At 45.3% G+C, this 25,826-nt stretch overlaps 1 protein-coding gene across 2 annotated transcripts in view; it reads left to right on the top strand.

The window, feature by feature from the left end:
• akap6 (A kinase (PRKA) anchor protein 6) overlaps positions 1-25,826 on the top strand; it is a 164,663-nt gene that overhangs the window by 48,624 nt on the left and 90,213 nt on the right. For both annotated transcript variants that reach the window (XM_061218527.1, XM_061218528.1), the window contains exons 3-6: positions 4,890-5,141; positions 8,696-10,240; positions 15,374-15,496; positions 23,192-23,288. In XM_061218527.1, the coding sequence (XP_061074511.1) occupies positions 4,890-5,141; positions 8,696-10,240; positions 15,374-15,496; positions 23,192-23,288 (2,017 nt within the window). The remainder of the gene's footprint in view (positions 1-4,889; positions 5,142-8,695; positions 10,241-15,373; positions 15,497-23,191; positions 23,289-25,826) is intronic.

Below are 25,826 nucleotides of genomic sequence, written 5' to 3' on the forward strand. Positions count from 1 at the left end.
CATGCATCGCTGACTGGAAATGATATTTTACGCGACACGGTTTCAAACTGTAAAAACACATGGCTCAATCGACCGTTAACCCCGGTCCCTGGTAAAAGACGCGGCTGAGACTGGCTAATGAAACGTGAAAGCGGTCGAGCTTCCGTTAAACGTAATGGCGGCTGCTTTAAATAAGTGGAGCCATTTTTGGCTGTTGATTTAAGACAACGCTGGGTTGCCGGTGTCGGACTCCCACTGTGTCCCCCAGGCTGCCGCACGCTTCCTTTACCCCAATAACTGGATAGCGAGTCATTTTAAAATGGCGTGGAAGGGCTATTCAGAGGATTTGAATCTGTTTAAATCACGGTGGAAGAGACTGTACTGGCCCGTCTCTGTGCGGTGGCAGGAAGCAACCTTTTTTGTCCATTGGCCACAGTGGCTGGTGCATCCCAAAATGCAACAGCCGTTTTTAGGTAACTACTTATTTAGAATAGAACAGCACCTCCAAGTGATTGGTGGTTACCTGACAGTGGCTGGAAGATTAGACAAACCTTTTTTTAATCCTTTATTTAACCAGACTAGAAAACATGTTTGTGTTTTTCAATGATGCCCTGGGAGAAATGGCAGAGAGAACTGTTGCAAGTGGGAAGGTGAGAGAGAGAACAGGTTTTTGGGTTAAGGACCTTACTCAATTACCCAAAAGTCTTCCTTTTTATTTAGGGACCTGACTTCACCTCTCTAGATGCAAGTCAGCATTCCTATCCACTGGACGTGTGCAGGCTTAAACCAGCTACTCTACAGGTGGCAGTCAAACCCCCTACCATTAGGCTACCCTGCCGACCAGCCACTTTCCAGCCACAGATGAAATTTAGCAGCACTTGGCTGGTGGCGGGTGTTTATTTCCCACACTGCCCACCCCTGTGGGACTGAGGGCGCGGTGGTGTCCGAAAGCAGGGTACAGCATGTCGCTTTTTCGAGAGCAGAGGAGCTTGGGTGTCCACCATTGGGACAAGACAGCAGCCAAAATAAGCCGTGGTCAAAGCCATCATCTCTGCCCTTATGGTGAGACTGGTCTGCAGGAGGTAAAGGAAAGCCCTCTGATACTTTTAATCAGGACTCAAATTAGCTCTGTGGCAGCTTGGGTTTCTCTCCAGCAACCATATCGCCGGCTTTCTTGTTGGTTGGGGCCAGGGCTTAAAGGAGACCCCAGGTCAAACATTTGCACTTGATACTGTGTGTTTTATGATGTGTATCAAGTATTGCTGTCAGTGCATGATCAAGGATTTTGATCAATGTCTTCTAAGCCTAGAAGCTGACCCTCCTTCTCTGAGTGGTGGTGCTGTGTGCCTTTCATCCGTGCTTTTCATTAGAGTGAACAAACGCCCCCCTGCACCGCTACTTGGTTTATTGCAGACTCATAGAGGCATGTTGGAAAACCACTTGTGATTCATATGTCGGCATCTGGCTTGAAACACATGATGAAGCGAATCTGGGATGAAGTAATTAAGTACAGTATGCTAAAATTAAATCAGCTGGCTTTCATGTGTCAAAAATACACCATACAGTTCTCTGAAGGACATCATTAGGTATCACTGGGTATATCTACCCAAGTGTTTTTTTCCCTCAATTTAATATTTATCACATTCCTGGTTGCAGTATTTTAAATAGTCATGGAATATATATTCCATGTTTCCATGAAGAAAAAAAACCCAAGGCATCATACGACCGATGCATCTTGTTATCAGGCATGCTGAAATTAATTCAGGCCTTTGAGGAGTATTTGCAATGTGTTCAAAGCCCGATGCTATATATAAATGAATTAATAAGTAGATAAACCACAGGGGAGCATGGCATTTCAGTGATAGTGAAGTCAATTCCAAATATACCCCGGTTACTGTGGATATATGAGGGAAGGCGCATGCTTCTCCTTCCTGGACCCACTTTCTCCACCAGGCCACACCCGTGCAACAGAAGCCACTGTAGCAGCTGTGGTTGGATGGCACTGCGACAGCCCAGCTGTCCAGGCTCGCTGACCAGTTCTCACCAGCTCCAGTACTGTTCTGCACTGGTCTTACAATTATATGCGCAGACTCCATATGCATAATATACTGGATGCATGCACTTACTAATTGCTTTGCATTATTGTAAATTTCCTCAAGGCTCGCTGTACAATGACTTGAATTGCTTGCACTACTCCTGACAGCTTTGAGCAAAGAGATACATTACATTTTTTGGCAGACACTTTTATCCAAAACAATGTACAATAAATGCAAACTGTGAAATTACTGTCACACAAGGTGCAATTTTCATGAAGTAACAGTTATTTTTATCCATGACCATCAAGTGTAGTTCACACAGTAAGCATATGCAGTCAGTAAACTTGTAAACAACGTAAAGTATGGTATGTCATAACTAGATGTGAGGCATGATTAGAAGCGATATGTTTAAGCGACAACATCAAGATGAAGTGCAACACAAAAGTGCTAGAAGATTACAATGCAAGTAATGCATGAGAGTGATGCTAGATTGGGGGTAACCCTACAGAGGAGTAGTGTGGAGCTAGTCAAGGTACAGTCTGAAGTGATGTGTCTTCAGACCATGGTGGAAAATTGGCAGTGTCTGAGCGGTGCATAGTGGACCAGTGAGGTCGTTCCACCATTGGGGAGCTAGGGTGAAGAAGCTCAATTAGCCTTTCAAATATAGAGCCATTTCCCTAAATAAACTCAATGTACAGTTTTAACAGATCCCTTTGTCTTCCCACCACTGATTGCCGAAAATATTGTGAGCCACCAGCTCTAGTTGTTTCCTTGCATGCTGTAGTGTAAAATCCAGCTGTGACCTGCTTGAAATGACCAGCTACCAGCTGTTCTAAAACTTAGCTTGAACTTGTCAAACCATAGCTGGTCTGAACTGGTGAACCGACGTGTTTTTGTTTTCGGCCCATGTGAAGATGAATCAGATCTTCTTTGTCATTGGATGACCTAAAATCTCCCAGTTCTCTGGTTGTTCTGCTTTCACACATACAGTAGGCTACACTGTGGGTTCCAGGGTGGTTGACATCGCTTCATATATTAGCTGTATCCACAGCAATGACAGCCTTTCAGGGCGAGGAGGGAAAGGCGAGTGAAGGGTACGGTGCCTTTGGAAATATGTTTCTCCAGGCAGGACATTAAGCCACGCTCCAAAGACAATCTGACAAGTGAGTCTCCCAGCAAATTTATAGACACGGTCAGTCTGTGTGGTCAGCAAAGTAGGAGATGCACTGTGTGTTTTGAGGCTGTGTTAAGCTACTGCAGTGTGGTCTCAGGAAAGAGAGAGGATGAGCGGATTTTGGATGTCTGAATTTTAGTTGTATAGCGAGAAGTGGAAAACAAGGTAAGAGACTGAGGATTTGGCATACTTTTTATGGACATATGCACCCCTGATACAGTGAATGTTTTCAGTTTTCAACATCTGCCCACTCTGGTTTCCTGTGTGTATGTGTGTGTGTGTGTGTGTGTGTGTGTGAGAGAGAGAGAGAGAGAGAGAGAGAGAGAGCTAAAGCAAAACCCTAGGTTTATCAGACATGAATGTCTCTGTTATCTTGTTGCATATTTAGAATATCAAGCATTACTGTACTGAACTGCAAGCACTCAGTGACAAGACAGCAAGGCTGACATGCGGATGCTATTGGTCATAAGGGATTGGAGTTACGAGGTTGATGCTGTATTAGACATTGGCAACATCCGCCTAGCTGGCTGTCATTGCGTTGTTAATGATGTTGGCTGACACAGACTGAGGTCTAACAAGTTTCTCATGCATTTCATGCATTCCTACTGCAGAACATACAGTATGACCAAATAAGGCCTCTGCATGAAGAAGCCCTTTGAGACCCTTTGTCATGGCGACAAACCCTTGTAGTAATGAAATGTGCTTAATTGTTGTAACAGTTCAAGCTGTGGGAATTATACACATATTTAGGCAGACAAAGTGTATTGCTTTCTTCTTCTGCCTTATTGCAGCAGTTTATTCTCTCTTATGTCGTAAATATTTGATAAGAGTTTGAATGTTGTTGACATATTTATTTAAAATGCAAGCAGGATGACAGGCTTCTGTTTGTATCTCTCGTGTATAATGCTTGGAGCACTGCCTTGTAGTGTTTAAGTATATTTTTACACTTCTACATCAATTCTTCAGGTTATACTTTGTTGTTATAGTGTGATGTAATTAGCGTGTTCGTGTTCATTAACTCTTTGAATTTATGCCAACGGGGTACAGCTCTGAAAAAGTCAATCCTTAATTTGACTGGTCATTTTCTTTTCCTATACATATTTTAATGTAAGAAGCATCACTTTAGCTTAATACAACAGAATAGTATTTTTATCCTCCCTCTGCAGACCTGAGAGACTGAGAATATATGGCCTTCTCAAAATGTTCTTGTTCCCTAATGGAAATGTTGTTTCTGTTGTCTGTACATACAGTAATTATTGTAGAATTATTGTGGGCTGCAAGAAACATTGTTGGACACCTGCATGCTAGTCCTAAAATCTGAGAAACACAAGGCCAGTGTGTGCTGTGTTTACATGAGGTTGCAGTCATGGCCATCTCCAGACTGCTCTTAATCCTGTTTTTAACCAGGGGAGGTCCATTGAGAACATGTTTCCCTATTTCAAGGATACCCTGGGAGAAATACCTGAGTGAGAGAGAACAGGGGTCAAGCCACTGGAGCAGTTTTGAGTTAAGGGCCGTGCTCAAGGGCCCAAAGGCAGAGTTTTTCCATTTTAATTTCTCTAGATGGAAGTGAGCATCCCCCCGTGCCAGTCAAGCAACTGTACTACCAGGCTACCCTGCCACCTGTGGCTTGGTAACATGTCCTGATCCATGTGGGTCTGTTGGTCTCACGGTTTCTCTTCTGCTCTGTCCGTGCGCAGGACATCTGTGAGGACATCTCGGACCACGTGGAGCAGATCCACGCCCTGCTGGAGACGGAGTTCTCCCTGAAGCTGCTCTCGTACTCGGTGAACATCATCGTGGACATCCGCACGGTGCAGCTGCTCTGGCACCAGCTGCGCGTGTCCGTGTTGGTGCTGCGGGAGCGTCTGCTGCAGGGTCTTCAGGACTCCAACGGCAACTACACCCGACAGACAAACATCCTCCAGGCCTTCTCCCAGGACCACGACCAGGTGAGCCCGCGCGCACACATCACACACCTCTTTAGTCCTCCATTTTAGTGGGCGGCTTGTAGCGTAGTGGTTAAGGTAAATGACTGGGACACGCAAGGTCGGTGGTTCAAATCCTGGTGTAGCTACCATAAGATCCACACAGCCGTTGGGCCCTTGAGCATGGCCCTTAACCCTGCATTGCTCCAGGGGCGGATTGTCTCCTGCTTAGTCTAATCAACTGTTCGTCGCTCTGGATAAGAGCGTCTGCCAAAATGCTAATAATGTAATGTAATGTAGTGGACCAAAAGTGTTAATGTTCACATCAACCATGAGAATGGGGAAAAAAGTGACTTTGACCGTGGAATGATTGTTGGTGGCAGACAGGGTGGTTTGAGTATCTTAGAAACTGCTGATCTCCTGGGATTTTCATGTGCACTATTCCCTAGAGTTTGCAGCGAATAGTGCAAAAAAACCCCAAAAATAGCAGTAGCTGTTCTGCAGACAGAAACGCCTTGTTAATGAGAGATGTCAGAGGAGAATGGCCTGACTGGTCAAAGCTGGCAGGAAGGTGACAGTAATGCAAATAACTACACATTACAACAATGGTGTCCAGAAGACCATCTCTGAACACACATGCATCATAACTCTAAGTGGATAGGCTGCAGCAGTAGAAGTAAAAAAAATACATTAATAAATACCTAATAAAGTGCTCTACAATTTGCATACATGCATGCATACACTTACACACACCCACACAAATGTACATGCAAACATACGCCTACATAAATGCATACATGCAGACATGTACACACATATGCACATCCACACACATGTACATGCAAACATACACACATACTGTAAGGCTAACTTTACTCAGCCATTGAGTGTAATGTAATGTAGGCTACATGTATGCAAGCACTAATGCCCTACTCACCAATGTTATTTTATTTAATTTTTTTTAACTCTGTACTGTTTGAGCATATGCTATTCTAGTGATTCAATAGTAAATGGTACAGCTGTAATGCTTGTCTCATTGTCCATCTAACTCCATCTAATGTCTAAACAACACTAAAAACACAACACCTTACAATTAATCAGAGAAACAACCTTTGAAGTTGTATTGAAAAAGCAAATGAAAAAGAACCTGAAAAAAGGAAGTACAAATGACCTTAAATCATGGTTTACTTCGAGGGTAATTTAAATCACTAGACCAGAGAACTGCATTAGAGGTGTACAAGCTGCTCTTTATCTCAAGTTCAGCTGTGTTTAGCTGATGATGGAAGGTCACCCTGCTCTCCTCATCATGGTAAGTAGCTCATTCAGCCACTAGGGTTGACTTTCTAAGAGGAATAAGCAGGCCCTCGTCATCCTTACAAGCTATCTTTACATGCTAAATCTTTATGTGCTAAAATTATTTGCTATCTACATTATTATTACAATGTAGATGTTTCTTCTGCACACTTCATCAAATCCGGCTGTAAGATATCACAAAGTCACCCTGAGTGAAGCCATTTGGTCATTACATTTTTTTTACAATAATTATAATCTTACACAAAAGCTTTCTTTTATTCTAGCTTTTCACAATAACTAATATCACAGTGTCTTGGGGTCTACTACAGTAGATCAGTCAAGCAAAAGAGGCAAAGAATGCACATTTTGTGGTAGATTTAGTGTGTGTGGAAAAACAGCACAGAATGGCTGGCAGTAGATGCGTCTCTCTCAGTCCTTGTTTCTTAGTGGAGTCTAATGAAGATGGAAGCCGAGGCTGCTTCTCTTGCCCTTGGTGTTGTTTAGACACGTGAGGGCGACGAACCGCAGCTTGACTGCGAACACATCCTCCAACCGCTCTCCTGAATTAACGCGCTAATGAGTGATTTAATCGCTTTAATGGCTGCATCTTGTAAACAACGTGCAGCAGGAGCCGATCCGAGACCCCGTGGGTTGCTTTCCCGTCTCTGTCTCTCTTCCCCCTCCCCTTCTCCTTCCTTCTCTCTCTCTCTTGCATTCCCTCCAAAATTCTCTATCTCCTTCTCACAGTAACAATGACTGGCATATTGATTTTAAGTTTTCAAGTAGAAATTAGCATTTTTATCTCTCTTTAGTATGTAGTGTATGACCTCAAAGAAACATATTTTACCTGTGTCCTGTGTAGCCACTAATTAAACTGAATGCCAGTTACTGTATGAGCTCTGTGCTTCCTCACTGCTCTTGCTGTTGTCCAAACTGACCTGGCCTAAAGCTTCTTGCTAACAAAGCTTTTTGCTAACCACACCACCCAACCACCCAGAACATTCCTCCATATCCCAGGAACATTGGCAGAATGTTACTGTTCTTTATCAGTACTTGCTGCCATGGGAGTTCCTCTAAAACGGCTGCATGTCTTGCTTATTATATTTAAGTTTAGGTTATATAAATTGAGTCAGTTGGTGGTTGTCTTCTTCCTTGTTTATGCTTACGGGCGTTGAGAGCTGAAAATAACACGGCCTCCTTCACAGAGCCCTCCAACACATTGTAGGGTGTGCTGCCATTACAGTGCACTTTCCTAGTTATAACATTGCCGTAGTGGCAGCATTGTGAGAACATTTTGTGTTAGCTGGGTCAGTTTGTTCTGGAGTCAAGGTTAGCACTGAGTCAAAGCCCCTCCTTAACACCCCTGCTAGAGATGTGAGTCATAAGTAGTCATGTGATCAGGAGCAAGAGTCCAACCCAAACACAGACACATGTATGTACTGTATATACACACAGATACAACCGTCTCATTAATAAAAACAGCCGTTCCATTCACGCCTTTGATATATCTGTGTTGTTCTGAAATCAGGCAACACAGATATGTTCGGGTGCAAGGTTAAGGGGACAGTTCCTTTTTGCTGTGGTGGTGGTTAGAAATAATTACAATCTCAGATAGAATCTGATTTAGCATTATAGTCATACTGTTAATTATGTTGGTCTTATACTGATATTTTAGAAGCCTATGCAATGAATTATAACTAATATGTCACCGCATTTGTATGCTATCCACATTTTGTTTATAATTATGGAATTTGGAACACAAGTGCATTGTGAATCTAATTACACAAGATTACTGGAATAATCCTCATCCACAATTCAAACCTTAATCATAAATGAACCATAAAATTGCATTAACAATAATAAAAGTGTAATTACAAGGATAGTATGGCATTGTGCTATTTCATAAAATACAAGCTACATTGTTTGCTTGTTCTACAATAATTAGATAGGTATCCTGAATTTGCATTATGGCTCACTATTTACAACGAACGTAAATATACTGTAGATATTTTGTTTAGTTGACAAAATTAAAACCCATGTATCAAAAAGACTTGCAGGTGAAGAAATTGTCAAGGATAACTTGAACCTATTTCCTTTCCTTAGTCCTTGATGTTCAACCTTAGCAAGATGAGATCAAACATGAAAAGAACAACACAACATCCTACCACAGTCGAAAATCCATAGTCACACTATAATTTGTATTTTTGCCATGGAAACGGAGGAAATGTGAGTGTGAATTTTGTGTTCAGGGTCTTATTTTCACCTGCCCCCTGCCCCTTCCCTAGGCCCGGTTGGACGCTCTGACTGAAGTTGACGACTCGGGTCAGCTGACCATCAAGTGCAGCCAGGACTATTTCTCCCTGGACTGCGGAATCACGGCCTTCGAGCTCAGCGACTACAGCCCCGGCGAAGAGCCAGAAGGTCAGGTCAAGGGTCAGGAGAGCCACAGCTGCTACCCCGGGCTGGAGCAGGACTTCCCCGAGCTCATCCAAAGCGTGGGCCTGCTGACCGTCGCAGCCGAGCGGCTTTCCTCCCAGCATAGCCAGGGGTCCCCTGACGGGGAGAGCCCCGAAGTCATTGCCGAAACCCCGGAGAACGTTCCGGAGAACCCCGCAGCTCTGAGTGAGGACACACCCGAGAGCTCGCCCACCTCACCGGCCACTTACCGCGTAGCCCCGCAGGGCGAGAGCGCCCTCTCCAAGCGGCCCCTCCTGGACTGCTTCAACTGCAACGACGCGTCCCCCACCCAGCCGTCCCTCCCCAAAAAGGCCATGTACCCTGAAGGCATCTCCCGGGATGACAGCGAGTCCGTCCTGAAGAGGGTCCCGCCCTCCTCCTCCTCACTGCAGTTCCAGGCTGACATCAGCCGGAGCACCCCGTCCCTGCTGGACCCTCCCGACCGGTCAAAGTTCTGGCTGGAGCTCACCTCCGTCTATCCCAGCGCCGTCAGCCATTCGTACGACAGCCTCAACGCCACCTCCAAATGCAGGAGCAGACCGGCGAACGTAGACTCTGGTCCCCTGAAGAGGAGTTCCTCAGAGACAGGCCAGGGCGGCGACCATGAAGAGCGTACGACCTCCTGCTCCCGCCCGGACCCCGCCGCAGTTCCCCTGACAGACGGCCGGAGGGCTGGAGAAGGTGCGAGTCCCCCAACCTCGCCCACACAAAACCCCCCATCCTGCATTCTTCCGGCAGAGGACCGTGGCTTGACCTCTGAACCGCCCGACCACAGATCCTTAAAGGACTCAGTCCTCGACCTCCCCCAAACCAAGGTCGTCCAGGTCCTGGAGGAAGAAGGCTCCAGGCTGTCCCCGAGTGGGAGCAGCAGGATGAGCTCCAAGGAGGAGCGATGGTACGGTTCGGATGAGTACCTGGCGCTCCCCTCCCAGCTGAGGAAGACGGAGATTCTGGCCCTGAAGCTGGAGACCCTGGCCCAGGCCCTGCCCCACCGGCCCTCGGAGGAGCCCATCCAGGACGTGGACGACTGGGAGCTCTCCGAGGGCCACTCCGACTGGGATGGGGGGCCGGCCTACCAACACGCTCGCGTGTACGACAAGCCCTTCGGCGCAGGCCGCTTCTCGCCCACCTCCTCCAGCGACATCGCACCCTCCCTGGACGAGAGCATCGAGTCCGGGCCCCTCAGCGACCTGCTGTCGGAAGATGAGGCATACTGGAACGCAGCCGAGGCCAAGACCAGGGACAAGCCGGTCTGGCTGTCCAAGTCCCCCGAGACGGAAGAGTCGTCCGGCCTGCACAAACCCCTTATACAGCAGCTACTGGAGGATATCCAGCACCAGGAAAACGACCAGGACATATGGGGCAAGATCGAGGTAGGGCTCTGCGGTATGCACGCGTACACTGTTCACCAGCAATAACTGGAAAGGCGAAAGCCATTGTAGCATAAATAACATAGTATTACAAATACTCACCTCACGATTTCTGTACTTTCAAACAATGAATAAGAACAAATGACATTGCAGGCAGGTCGAATGGGTTACGGATATACTAACTTTTACATCACACATGAAAACATTCTAATTAGGAGGCTGTAAATGTATTAGAACCGTAAAGCAAATATTTAATGAACTATTTTTGGGCAAGATAACACATCAGTTCTTCAAGAAAAATGTTGGTCTGAAATTCCTGACATTTTGGAACAAACCTTTTGACAAAAACAAAAAAGTGAAGTCCTACCAACTACATCAATATGCAGATGATGTAAAATGATTTGGGAGAAATTGGCTATTTGAAAGCTGTTCATATAAGATATGGGGAAGCAGCTGCCAAATGGTGTTGAGGGTATACACATTAGTGCTTACAGTACAGAGTTGAGGTCACAAACGTTAGAGCGTACAGTGTGAAGAGATTCAGGTTGTATAGTACAACTTTAATTATATTTTGTTGATCCAATAAAAATAACAGTTCTAAAACAGAAAACATTTTTTTTAAGCTCAAGAAAGATAGTATTTTCTTTCCACCATACTGTAAAAGAACAAAATATCAGCTCATGAAAATTACCTGCCAAGGTAGTGCTCCTAACATTTAAATTAATTATTCTAGGTGATCCTGGTAGGAGGAATTCCACTCCTGTTTTATATGAAAAATATATGTATATCTGCATTCGTAATCTCAGATACTTGTCGCTGTCTTCAAAATCAGTCATCTATACATGTTTCGGTGCTTTCACTGTCAGTTGAGTAATTTGCATGTCAATAAGATGTTCCTATCTTTTAAACTTTTTGTTGAAAGAGAGTGTATTCAGTTATTTCCATATTTCCCTTGCCTCAAGCTCCCATAGTTCATTGTAAGGTCTTTGTCTGTGATGTCTATTCTCTGTTAGTGAAAAGCTTGTGGAGAATTGTATTACAATGCAAAATTGGAAAACCGAGTGTTGTCGAGTGCAACCCAATTTACATTTTATGACTTACTAAAACAACTCAAGATATATACCGTGCAGTCCATAAGTATTTGGACTGTGGTACAATTTATTTTGGCTCTGTACGTTGATTTGGGGGAATTTCATTGAGATATTAAACATTTTATATATTTTAATAAGGTCAAATTAGACCAGAACCAGATGCTACACTTACACTTAAAGGTACTCTGTGTGCATTTTCCACACAAATCATTGTTAAAACTTGGATAAGCTTTGTAGCCAAGAGACTCTGACATTATTCGAGATGAAATTCAAAAGTGACGGACATCCTGTATTACAAATAATGAGCTTAAATGGCTGACAGACACACGTGCGCTGTAATGCACAGTGATGGAAACGTGCGTGTATAGGCATTAGAACATAGGAACACACAATGAGCAGAAATGCCCTCTCAGCCCGTACGAGCGCAACGTTTACCTACAGACTAGACTTGCTTCGAGCAGTCTCTTTTTCACATCTGACGTATGCTGTATCTCAGTGGCCGAGCAGCCTACGTTATCGCATGTTATCGAGAACGTAAGTTACAGTACATCCGCATTTCCATTGTGGACAGCGGTCAATGATTTGGTGTTACACCAAATCACTCTGACACTCCAGAAACACGATAAGATCCATCTCTTTTTAGCTCACGGACACCCGCTGATTCTGTGCGTATAAAACATTTTTAAAATATATATTTTTAAGCGCTCAGCTGATTCCTCGTGCTGATATCTCCCAGCAGACTGCCGATAGTGCAGTAATCCCCAACACTCGTCTCCCAGCTCAGAACGTTGATAGGATTTTATTTGAGCCTAGTGCATTTGCCTGTGCATAGGCATTCTTTTTTTTATGTATCTTTGTATGATCAAATGCATCCAATTACATCTGGTGTCATTGAGACGGTCTGCTCTGGGCCACTGTCTACTATTAAATATTTGTTGAAGTCCTCTAGCACCACCGTGTGGCGTGACAAAATTATTAAATGTAAAGCTTGTTAAAGCTGGGGGTCAAATGAGCTTGAGATATTAATTTCTGTAAATTATTTACTGGTCTAAGAATATCTCGTATGATTTCGCAATTAAATAATGTATGTATTTCAATTATATGTCCATAGGTTCTTTTAATTTTACAAATTCTGCTACCTGCGAGCTTCTGTTGATATCTTATCAAGTCCCTCAAGCAAGGTTGTTAGTTAATTTGTAGGATTTTCAGTAAGCAGTAAAACTTGCTGTTGGCTACAAAAAAACGGTTTAGTTTCAATAATTTATTCAGACATTTTAAAATATATTTTGTGTTGATTTCTTTGCTATTTTAAATTTCTTGGAACCAAATAAAGCCATCATAATATTTGATATTTTCCAGCTTGTCTGTGCACCAGGAATGCATTATTTTGTGGATGCTGCTCTCAATATTGCGTTACATTGGCACCACCTGCTGGTAAAATAGTACATTGCAGATTTACATTATCCCACTTCATCTCAATAACACAGGATTGTGTTTTCACACTTGATGGCTGAAAACTCTTTCATGCCCAAGTGCATTCCATCATTTTTATATCATAGCTATATTATGAAGTAGGATAGTTACTGGATTTTTCCTCAAGAACTGTGAAAACTGATCCGTCATTGCTCACACTTAATGCAACTACATAAAAAATAATAAAATCTTTAGTATTTTGCTAGATGCTATTTAATTTTTAGGACACTAAGCATTAGGTACACTTAGCAGTAAGAAAAGGTGAGCACTGCTGGGCTGAATGGCCTGTTCTCTCCATCACATTATGTTATGTCATGTTAACAATTGATATATTCTAGAAAATATACTCTTGTCTCCCTGTGTTTATGTATCTGACCTGGCGGGGGTGAGGGGTGCGCTGAGATGAAAAAGTGCCACACCCTGTCCTTTCCACATCAGGGAGGGGTGGGGGGGGTTACATTAGTCCAGGCTCAGCCAGCCAGATGCCTTACCTGACATGGCACTAGCCACACTCCAGAGTGATTGATTACATAAAATGGAGCCTCTGGAGACGACTTTATCCTCATGGCAACAGACTACTGGCAGCTGAAGACTCGGCCGCCCAGTCAAGTGAGACGCGGCGATGAGCTTTCTCTCCTTCTCCCCTCTCTCCCTGTTTCTCCGGGAATATAAAGGGGGGGGGGGTGTTCTCCACTCGCACTTCGTATTACACAGGCCCGCAAACACAATTCCTAACAAGCCCTGCTAATGCAGTGACCGGAGGCTACGTTCTCCTCTGCGATGAAAGATTTATCTGCGGAGGAGATGAAAGAGAGATGCAGCAACATCCTGTCCTACAGGAACCGTATCAGTTTGGCCTATTGATCTTTGCTTGGCAGGTACTACACAGCGGTGTCGGGGTTAGCCGTCCCACTGGCTGGCGCACTGCTATTACAGAGTTAATTCGCCAGCTTTTAGCGGAGGAATTAAAATACCGTACGTGTTTTAAACACTCGGAAGGCTAGCCAAGCTTTCCGTCAATTTTTTGACACCTCTCTTTCTGTCTCAGCTTCTGGTTTCCGTCTCGTTTTTTTAGCAGCTTGTCACACATCAGCCAACAAGGCTTCTGAATGTCTGCCAGGAAGGTATTTTACAATACCTCGAGTAAAACCCGGAACCGCTTTTCTTACTTTAGTCCATGTTCGTATTTGAGGGGGTTCTAGGTTTTACTCAGTGCAGAAGTCAAGCTCAGTGAGTTAGCCAGGGCTGTCCAACTCTAACACACCTCATTCGACAGCTAGATCTCGTTGAGCTGCTAATTAGTCGAATCAGGTATCCCAAATTCAGGTTGAAATGAAAACCTACAAGACAGTAGACCCCCAGGAACAGCCATAGTCAAAACGCCCTTATGCAGGGGTGCAAAGCAAGGGCCGATCCGTTTCAGGATTTTGTGACAAATTTTGGTTAAGGGCTGCAGTGGGTTAGGGGGCGGTTTAAGGCATAAATGCCTACTGACATATTCAGGTCTCCTCAGACATCTATGGCTCCTTAGTCGCCTTTGTTCCTGGGGACTCTGGATCTGTATCGTCACCACTGGAACCGGAGCTTCCAGGGCTCGTCCCCAGTAAACAATGGCAGCACTTTAAAGCCGGTCGCGACCGGGCGTTCTGCACCGGCGCACTCGAACCCCGGCCCAGGGACAGCGGCGTACCCTCAACTCGCTCCAACGCCGCCTTTGAAATTAGGGCTGGGTCCCCCCTCCCCCCTCCCCCCCCCCCACCCCCACCCCAGCCTCAGAAGTCAGGACCAAAAAGTTAATGCATCCATCGCTCTCCCCGTTCCCGCTCTGACGGAAGATGATTTAAATCAATTTCTTTGATTTTGATCACCGCAGCGGGTTCGCCAGATAATGAGGGGGAGATTCGGAGTGGAAAATGCAAAATATATTGGATTGCGGTGATTACTATAGGGAGTTCAGCTGTTATATTTCAAGACAGGCCAGTTTTTTTTCTCTTTTTCTCTCATCAACTGTATTTTCTACATGAATGCCTTCGCTGAAGAGCCTTACCCAAAACCGCACAGAATATTGCACTGTGACTGTCTGAGAGAGGTAATACATTTAAACGCACAACCTTCCAGTTCCATATAGCTAATCTCACATACAGAGAACAGAACATAATCCTTATGACGCCCAGAAACCCATGTTCACCCAAACGGCCTTAAAGAAGAAAATGCCCCTCCTGTGTGTACCATAGGCTGCTGAAAAAATACATTCCAGTCAATTTCCGCCAACAGTTGCAGTTGACGTTTCTTACCAGCAGATGGCAGTAGCCACACACCGCAGACCGAGCTGCAAATAAACAAAGCTCTGAGATCAGGATCAGGAGCTCCTGTTGTGTGTGTAATGATGTTCTTTCACTTCAACTCTCCCTCTGCGTAGGGAGCAGTTTTTTTTTTTACTTTAGCAGAGTTTACTTTTGAAATTGTCTGGCTTATCCTCAGACAGATGTGTACAGGAAGGGGTAGAGCTCCGAATGAACGGACACCGGCGGGGTCAGAGGTGACACGGTTCCCCCTCGTCTCTCCTCTGCAGGGGTTTGTGGGCAAGCTGGACGAGTTCATCCGCTGGCTGAGGGAGGCTCTGGAGAGCACGGAGAACTGGACCCCCCCTAAAGCGGAGACAGACAGCCTCCGGCTTTACCTGGAGACACACCTGGTGAGTCACGCACTTTCCCTTTGTACCGGCTCCATAATAAGCCTCGACACACACACACACCGTAAACAACATAAAAACACTTGCAGAACTACACTCGCAACTGGTAACAGCATGGGCACACGTCTAAAAAACATACAAAAGGTGATGCAACGGTGTAGGCAACCGAACGCAACAATGGCACACACAAGAACTCACGTTTGTACACACAATGCAAACACTGACATGTCCACATTTCCTACTACACAAGTAATGATGATCCACCCATATACTTACACATGAGCACATTCACCCACACATACACTCATGGAGCCAATGTATGTAAAACTATGCATTTAGGTTTGTGTACATAGACTCTCAGAAATAAAAGTATGAATAAAAGTACCCTATAGGTACATTAAATTATACCCCTAGCCAGCAATATATAATTCATTTGTTCGCTTGGAAAACATACTAATTTGGCTCCAAAGAGAACATTACTGTACTTTCAGGGTACATTAGGGAAATTTGATCCCTGAAGAACAAACGTTGTCCACTGGTCTTTTGTATGTATGAGAGTGTATATGTTTAGGTTTTTGTATATACGGGTGCGTGTACAATATATTTGCATGTGTGTGTGTGTGCACTCTTGTGTGTGTGTCGGCTGCTCGGTCTGTCCGTGTCACACCGCGGCTCTTTGCCGCTGAGCCTGGAGAGATTGCGTTATTGTGACGGGGCTTCACATGCCTGTATTGATTGAGGGGGGGGTGGGGGGGGGGAGGAGGAGCGGCGGTGGAAATGTGAAAAGCCCTCTTGTTTTTTCCTCGTACACCCCCAGCTTTCGGGGGCCCACAAACCGGGGAGGTATACACAATTTAATGTTTTGATTTAGAGTCCAGCTGGCACGCGGGGGCCGAAGGAGCGCGGAACGTTCCGGTACCCGAGGGAGGCCGGTAACGAGGGGCCTGTGAGCTCAGGCTCTCTTTATAAGGCATTGAGAGATGGCGCCAAATGAAACGGCTATTGATTGAACTGGATGGCGGATCCGGGCCTTTGAATCACATTAACGAGGGCACTCTGCTCCGGAGCAAAATGAACAGTCCGGACAAGTGCTCACTGGGCAGCTGTAAAGAGTGGTGGTGGGGGGTGGGGGGGGGTGGGGAAGGGGGTTGCTGGGGTGTTGAAAACACATCAAACGGACACACTCACGCCCCTGTGAGAGGCAGCGGCGGTCATCCCTTGACACCGCCCCTTTAACACCTCCCTCTCTGTTGCGCCACACCCCCGTTAAGGGTGGCGCACTGAGCCTTCATGAACCCCCCCCTCTCAATTTGTTCTTTTTTTTATTTTTTATGACGTACTTGGCCCCTCACGGAAAAACACCGTGATTGGTTCAGATCTGCAAAATCGCGCCTCCCCCTCCACCCTAAGCCGTCCCGACATCAGAGTAGCGTGGGACTTTGCGCCTGTCTGGAGCGTTCCTCTTCCTCCCCGTACAAGCAGGGTCACTTTAGGGCCTGCGCTTCGTGGCAAAGCCCCTTTCTCTGCGAGGCGGGGATCACGTCACCTGTCAGCTCACAGTCCCGCGGCACCATCTCGCTCCTGGCCGTTAACCTACCTGTCTGATTTTAATGTGCCAACGCACTAACCCACTTCTGCAAACAGACTGTTATTACTGTACTGCACTAGGTCCCCACTAGCACACTTATACAAACAGCACTACACACAGTCCCCACTAACACACATCTGTAAGCAGATGGTTTATGGTTTTTACTGCATTACACACAGCACTACACACACTTCTGCAAACAGCACAACATACTGTACAGTCCCCACTAACACACTTCTGAAAACAGACTTATTGCTGCTACACACAGTCCCCATTAACACACTTCTGCACACAGCTGTACACACAGTCCCCACTAACACACTTCTGCACACAGCTGTACACACAGTCCCCACTAACACACTTCTACAAACAGCACTACACACAGTCCCCACTAACACACTTCTACAAAAAGACTGTTGTTACAGCACTGTACATAGTTCCCCCCTCTATCCCACAACCATACAGACGTGTATATGGTCATGCAGTGAGCTCCATAACGTTTGGGACAGAGACATATTTATTTCTTGATTTTGCTCTGCACTCCACATTTTTGGATTTGTAATCAGGCAGACAGATGTGGTTAAAGTGCACATTCTCAGGTATGTCAGCTGTCCTTACTTAATAGTTTCCTTGCCTTTCTTTGGCACAGCGCTGGTCCTCATGTTGACAAATGCCAACAACAGACTCCAAACGCAATCAAAAGAGATACAGAAAGCTCTCTTATACCTGCACTAAGGAATCAGTTAAAAACACCGGACTCATCAGGAACATGAGGCCATTTGTCCCAAACGTTATGGTGCCATGAAATGGGGGGACTATGTATAAAAACTGCTATAATTTATACATGATGAAACCATGATGTATAAAAAAAAGACCCTTAAGTAAACGCAGCTGAAAATGAGCATGTGAATTGTTTGCAAATGCGGAATGGAGAACCAAATCAAGAAAAAAGATGTATTTCTTCCAAACACTATGGAGCTCACTATATCATTACACTGGTTCTCTGCAGCAGCAGTAGTACAGCGCCACACACTGGTACCTGCACTCAAGATAAAAGATGTGTGTTCAAGACGGTAAACGTTCTAATGTTCGCTGAACATATTAAAACTTTTTTCTGTTAGCCACAAACTTTGGCTAACATTAGCGAACACTTTGAAAAGGTAGTGCTCGGCAAATCCAAATGGCTGCTAATGTAGAAAACGCACTCAGGATACCAGGCTAATGCTTAACATGCAGCCTTCCCTGTGCACATACACAAAGGAGCCATCCGCACTCATGGCATTCGCAATGCTGGAATCCTTAGTGCGAACCACACGCGGCCGTCTCCATCTTTTCCCACTGCTAAATAAAACTCCTTTCACCGCAAAAAAAACATTATCTGAAGCGCGTCAGCAAGAATTTATCATGTGGGCTGTGTTCTAAAATATATTTCTGGGGTTAGGTGCTTTGTAATGTAATCCTAACCCTAACCATGCTGTGCAAAAATATTAAACTGGTCTAGGGTCAGTGAAAATGACTGTATCACTGCATTCATTTGTAATGAACTGTCTACTGCCATGATGTCCCTGGATTCTGAGCATTATTTTCTGTGGTCACACCAGTGTCCATGAGGATGTCTGTTTTTAAAGTTTAAACCCCTAGACTGTATAACTTTACATTACAGTACATGGCATTTACGCTTTTATCCAAAGCGACATACAAAGAAGTGCATATCTGGGTCAGTAGAATATACACTACTGAGCAGGTTGAGTAAGCTGCAATTCACAAAGAAACCATGTTTCTTTGAGCCATGAACATAATTTCCAGCAAATAGGCCAAATTGGAATTAGGACTAACTACAGTACCAAGAAATAAAAATGCGAATACAATATACATACAACTCAATTTAACTGGGTGGACACGGCCCCAAAAAAAGTACCCCAAAAGCACAGCCCTGGATCCGTCTGAAAGTTTTAATACATAACGGTGAGGGTTAGCATTGCAGCCAGATGAGCTGATCTGGGATCAGCCGCCGGTCGAGCGTGTGCCTCCGCAAGGCACCGGGGCATCTCCACGCCCCGGCCGAGCCTCGGGGCGCGGCACGCTGCGGAGAGCAGTTAGCGGTTAGCGGTTAGCACGAGTGGCTGAGCCTCTGCGCGGCTTCGGCAGGGCCGGCCAGATCTGAACGGACCCTAATCGCGGCGGGCAGGCCCAGCTGAGATCTGACGAGAAGAGAATCTGAGGCGAAGATAGCTCCGGGCGCCTCTCCACAAGGCTCCCCTGGGACTCCACCCGCCCCCCCTCCCCCCTTCAAAAGCATATCCCGTCCTCCTTTGCTCCTTCCTCCAAAACCCCGGGTGACGCTCCGCGATCCTCCTGCGCCTCCCACCGGCACATGCTCACTGAGCGCCACGCGTCACATGCTGTGAAAAATTCGACAGTGGCCTGTTGATGGGGGGGGGGGGGGGGGGGGTTAGGGGGAAGGGAAATGAAGAATATTTGGGGTGAGGGGGGATATTTATAAAAACAGCTGTGAGACAGACCTCAATGGAATGGAAGCTGCTTGAGACTTGGTACTGGGAAATTAGGCTCCCTGCTATTTGTGCAAGAAAGGTTTGGATTATTTCTGTTAATGTATTTACTGGTCTTAGATGTGCAGTAGCTGGGACTTATGAAGTCCTTCCATCGTAAGAAAATAAGTGCATGGAATAAAAAGCAGGCACTTTAGTTTGGAGTGCTTTTATACATAAAGGAGGACTGGAGGGTATGTGGGGTGATGTTTGCGTGTGTTTGTGTCTGTCTTAGTGTATTTGTGTATGCATATACAGCAGGCTTCTGAATTATTGGCACCCTTGATAAATATGCATACAGTCATTAAAAATACAGTCATTAACAGAAGCTTTATTTCTCAATGTGTAAAGTAGTACATGTTATTAATGATTCAGTGGAATCAACCAAAGTCTTACATCTTTCAAATAAATAATGTATTTCCCCAAAAAACAGGTTTCACAATTATTGGCACCCCTGGTTTAATACTTTGTGCAAACACCCTTGGCAAAGATGACAGCCATGGGTCTTTTCCTATAATTTGTGATGAGGCAAGATAGGGTTTTATTTTATCATTCCTCCATGCAGAACCGTTGGACCTCTTCCATTGAGACCACATGTTTTTGGGATTTAAGTCTGGAGACAGATATCCATTGCAGAACATGGATGTTGTTTTCACTGAACAATTTCTGTGTGGATTTTAAAGTATGTTTGGAGTCATTGTCCAACAGGACAATCTACCTAGCAGAGACAACCAGATTTTCTCTCAAGATTTCCTGGTACTTTGTTGAATTCATTGTGCCATTGATCTTAATTAGTGCCCGTGGATCACTGACAGCAAAACATCTCCTAAACATCAATGACCCACCGCCATATTTGACAGTGGGCACAGTATGAGGTGCTTCTCCATTTTGATGCCAAATTTGTCAATGGTGTGTGAGGCCAAAACAATGGTCTGATCTGACCATAGTACTCTCTTCCAGTCAAAACTCCAATCACTATAGGCAAACTCCAGATGTTTGGGTTTGTTTGTTGTGCTCAGTAAGGGCTGTCTTCGTGCCACCCTTCCAAAGAGTTTGTTGGTATGGAGGTGCAATTTTATGGTTCTTTTTTGAGACTTGGTGACCCCAAGATGCAACAGTCTCTGCCATTTTTAAACCGAGACGTGGGTTCTTTATGGCCTCCCTCACCGTCTTCCTCACTGCCCGTGGGGACAACATACACTTCCAACATCCTCTTCCTGCCAAGTTTGCAACCATTCCATATGTTTTCAATTGTTTTTATTATTGCCATTACAGTACTAAATTATATGTTTCACCATTTTTTTCTTTCTTTGTACCCAGACTTACCAGTCAATTACATCTGTGACTTCTGAATTGACAGTTCTTTTGCTTTTCCTATGCTGGTGGATGACAAAGGGATTTAGCATGCTTGTTCCCTCATTTTTATAATCTACTGAAACAGGAAGTGATGGGATGACACAATATATGTAGTTCCTTTAGAACTAAATTAAGTCAATATTATTGCCAATTTAACTTTGTTTGATTTTATTTACAATAAATATTAGGGGTACCAGTAAAACCTATGGTTTTCAGAAAAAATTTGAATACTTAATAAACATTGATGCATGAAAGTAAATGTATTGAAAATGTATTGAAATAATTATTTTCCCTGAACATAACATACTGTAACTTGTCTTCTGTGTTGCCTTTTCTCTTCATCTTTTATCAAGGGCTCCAAAAATACCTCACCTTGACCCTCACCCCCTACAAACTGGACAGGGCTCAGTTCTTGGTCCTCTCCTCTTCTCGCTATACACCATGTCTCTTGGTTCTGTTATCTCTTCCCATGGCTTTTCTTACCACTCTTACGCTGATGACACCCAACTCTTTATTTCCTTCCCCCCCGATACCCAGGTCACCACACAGATCTATGCCTGCTTGGCTGATATCTCTTAGCTTAACCTTGCCAAAACTGAGCTTCTCTACATCCCTGCTAAGTCCTCTTCGACAATCGACCTCTCACTGACTGTTGAGGTAGTTTCCTCCTCCCACACAAATAATCTTGGGGTGACTCTTGATAACTGCCTCACCCTGGCTCCATAAGTATCCTCCACTGCCAGAACCTGCAGGTTCTTCCTCTAAAATATACGCCATGTCCGTCATCTCCTAACGGAGAAAGCTACCCAGCTCCTAGTCCAGGCGCTCGTCATTTCCCGCCTAGATTACTGCAACTCCCTCCTAGCCGGTCTCCCAGCTTGTGCCATCAAGCCCCTCCAGCTGGTCCAGAATGCTGCAGCCCGCCTGATCACCAGTCAGCCCAGGTCGGCTCATGTCACCCCGCTCCTCATTGGCCTCCACTGGCTTCCTATTGCCGCACGCATCCGATTCAAGGCCCTAGTGTTGGCATTTCAGGCTGCTAAGGGGACTGCCCCACTCTACATACAATCCTTAATCACTCCCTACTCCCTAGCTAGACCACTCCGGTCTGCCAGCTCTGGTCGCCTTATGGTTCCCTCTCTACGAGCACCTGGCGGTCGAGCTGCACGTTCACGCCTGTTTTCCATTCTGGTTCCTCAGTGGTGGAATGACTTGCCTACCACTGTCAGGACAGCAGAATCATTCCCCCTATTTCGACGCAGACTAAAAACACACCTTTTCAAACTGTACCTTTGTCCTCCCTCCTGATTTCCCCCACCCCCCTTTCTGATATCCCTATCCCTCTTGTCTAACCCCCCAAAAATGATGACTATATGTTTTTCATGTGTATTTTACTAGTTATGGATGTGATGCTTTAACTTGTGGAAGAACCTATGTACTTGTAAATCGCTTTGGATTAAGAGCGTCTGCCAAATGACAAAAATGTAAATGTAAATGTACCTATGCATATTTTTGTGCGTATATTTGATGTGTCTGTGTACAATATGTCTATGTGTGTGCACACAATGCTGTAGATATACATGTATGTTTGTGCATTTCTGTAATGTGTTTGTGTATAGTACATACACGTTTGTGTACATGCGTTTGGCATGTTTGTGTGAATACAGTATATGTACGTGTAGTATGTGTGTGCAGTAAGCTTGTATGTGACCATGACACGATTCAACAATTACAAACAAAACACTTTTAAGGTTTTCCCCTGGATCGGAAAAAGGGTGTGGTTATTAGTCTGTCATTAGTCAACTTTTCTCTCAAGGTGCAAGCACAATGGTAAATATTGTAATTGCAAACAGGTGAACAATGTGTTTACACAGAACAGTTGAATGTGAAAATATTCCATAAATACAATTATAAAATGATTTACTGTACACTAGGAGTTTTACTGAGAGCAAACCTTGAGTATTTTATAATAAACATTACATGTTGTAAGTTTGTGCGCGTGTGTGATATGTTTGTCTACATCTGTACAGTATGCATGGGGTATTTGTGTGAGTACAGTAAATGTACATGCAGTATGTCTGGGCGATACGTTTGCATGTGTAGACAGTACAGCGAGTGTTGAAATATAGCACGTGTGCACGTAGTATACACAGTGTCCGGTTTGCGGTCGTGACGCGTGTCTCTGTGTCACCTGTCCCTCCGCAGAGCTTCAAGCTGAACGTGGATAGCCACTGCTCCCTGAAAGACAGCGTGCTGGACGAGGGCAGCCAGCTCCTGGAAGTCATCATCTCCCACAAATCAGGTGGCGCGCCCAAACCCGCGCATTCATTATTAATGTTTATATTAACATACTGACCTTCAGGATTTATAAATCTTTCAGTGTTCGCTTTCTCGGGCGAGGGAGAGAGATCTCTCTCAGCGTACGGCGGGAGTGGCTTTCCGCGGCGGAGGAAAAAGGGGTTGGGGAGTGCGGGAAGCTAGCCGGGGTGGAGTGTATGAAGTGGGTGGAATTAAAGAACAGCGGGTCGGGAGTCAGAGGGCGTCCCGCGGTCGTCTCCGTGCCGGGCGGTTATTCACCTCCAGCGGGCCGCCACGCATGTACAAATCCGCTAAGCTGGCCTCCCTGTTGGTGAGGTGTCTCCTCTCTGGTAGTTAAGCTGGCGACCATTAAAAATGCAGATGGTCCCCAGGAACTGGACCGGTTTGAAGGCTCCGCCAGCCAAGCCCTGCTGCGATTCGCCAGGATCCAGCTACCTCTGCCACCTCTCTCTCTCTCTCTCTCTCTCCCCCTCCTCCTCTCTATCCCTCTCTTTCTCTCCATCTCTCTCATTCTCTCTATTTCCCTCTCAGTTAATCTATCCAACTCTCCCTCTGTCTCTCTCTCCCTCTCTCTCCATCTCTCTCATTCTCTCTATTTCTCTTTCCCTCCCTCTCTCTCCACCTCTCTCATTCTCTCTATTTCTCTCTCAGTTAATCTATCCAACTCTCTCTCTGTCTATCTCTCTCCTTCTCTCTCTCCATCTCTCTCATTCTCTCTCTTTCTCTCTGTTAATCTATCCAACTCTCCCTCTGTCTACCTCTCTCTCCCTCCCTCCCTCTCTCTCGCTCGTTTCGTTCTTACGCTTCTCTCCTTGTCTGCTTTTCTCTCTCCCTCTCTGCATCTGTCATTTTCCTCTCTACAGTACCTGTGTCCCCATTTGTCTTTTTCTATCATCCTCCCACACCATCTTTTCCTCTTTTTCTCTCTAGTTCTCTTACTCCCACTCTCTCTGTCTCTCTCTCTCTTTCCTTCTCTGTCGCTGCGTTTAATCAAGTAGTAGTTTTCAGCACCTGCAGTCAGGCTGCTTTGGGCACGGCGGTTATTAATCGCAAATCTCCCCCCAACCCACCGCCTAGCCGCTAATACCTGGTCTCCTAGCAACTCTACGGATCAGTAATGATTCTGCAGGTATGAGCAACAGCTGACATTGTTCGACAGCCGATAGATAATAAAGCATGTAATCTCCGCGCACTACAATCACAGGTCGAGTTCAGCGTTTTGCCCCCGTTTTTTTTCGTTTATTTAAATTTACGCCTTTTAAACGGCTTTGAACAAATAGGATTCGGGAAATTATAAACGCGCCGAAGGGCTGGTCGAAAATGGCTTCGCACCGGAGACAGGAATTAATCTGCATGAGCCACTTCTGACTGAATGCAAGGGCGCACAGGACAAATAAACCTGAGCAATGTGCTTTTCTGGTTTCGAAAAACATCCGTGGCGATGACCCTTTGACCTTGACACAGCGCAACAATTCCAAACGAAACACTTTTTAAATGTTTTTCCTCTGGGTCGAGAAAAGGGTGTGGCTCGTTTTTAGACCTTGAGGTTGTTTCCGAAAGGGTGTTAGCGCACGACTTCTGTCATAAACCAACTTTTCTCTGATGGTGCGAACACACTGGTACGTTGTGTAATTGAAAGCAGGTGAAGAAAGCCCATGTATAATGTGTTTACACAGAACAGTTATTGAATGTGAAACATTCCATAAACCCAATTATAAAATAATTTACACAAGGAGTTTTACTGAGAGGAAAAATAAGTATTTTATAATAAACATTTTATTACTACTATGAAATGTGCAGTGCAGAATCAAGACAAATAGCCTAATTAAGAGTGAAAGCCCTAGAAGCAGGGAAAAAGTCGGGTTTTTCTTTATTCAGGGTTTTGGTTTGGAGGATTTTCTTCTGCAGTGTACGTAACAGCCCCTCTCTTTTGCAATTTACTCTTTCACTCAGTCTCTTCTTCTCTTTTTTTACCTCTCCCTCCAACTCTCTCTCTCACTACCGCCCTGCCCCTCTCTAATGCGCACACTCTCACTCTCTCTCCCTGCATTCCACCACTTCACCTGTCCTTCTCTCCCCATCCATTTCTCTCTCCATCCTCTGTCCCCCTCTCTCTCCCTCCCTCCCTCTCTCCCTCCCACTCTTTCTCTCCCTCTCCTCCCTCGCTCTCTCCCCCCTCCCTTCTGCTTTCTCTCCCTCTCTCCCTCCCTCCCTCTCTCCCTCCCACTCTTTCTCTCCCTCTCCTCCCTCGCTCTCCCCCCTCCCTTCTGCTTTCTCTCCCTCTCTTCCTCCCTCTCTCCCTCCCTCCCTCTCCCCCTCTCATCTGTGGCCCTCTTTCCCTTTCTCCTCTCCTTCTCTCCTCCCATCACTGTTGAGTCCTGACCTCTTCTCCTCTCCCTCCCTCTCTCTGTCTCTTTCTCTAACACTCAATACTTTCCTTTATCTCCCCCCCTCTCCATCTCACTTCCTGTTCCTTTGCTCTCTCTCTCATTTCTCCCTCGTTTACCTTTTTCTCAGATTC

This window comes from Conger conger, chromosome 1 (assembly GCF_963514075.1).
Source record: "Conger conger chromosome 1, fConCon1.1, whole genome shotgun sequence".
Taxonomy (NCBI): domain Eukaryota; kingdom Metazoa; phylum Chordata; class Actinopteri; order Anguilliformes; family Congridae; genus Conger; species Conger conger.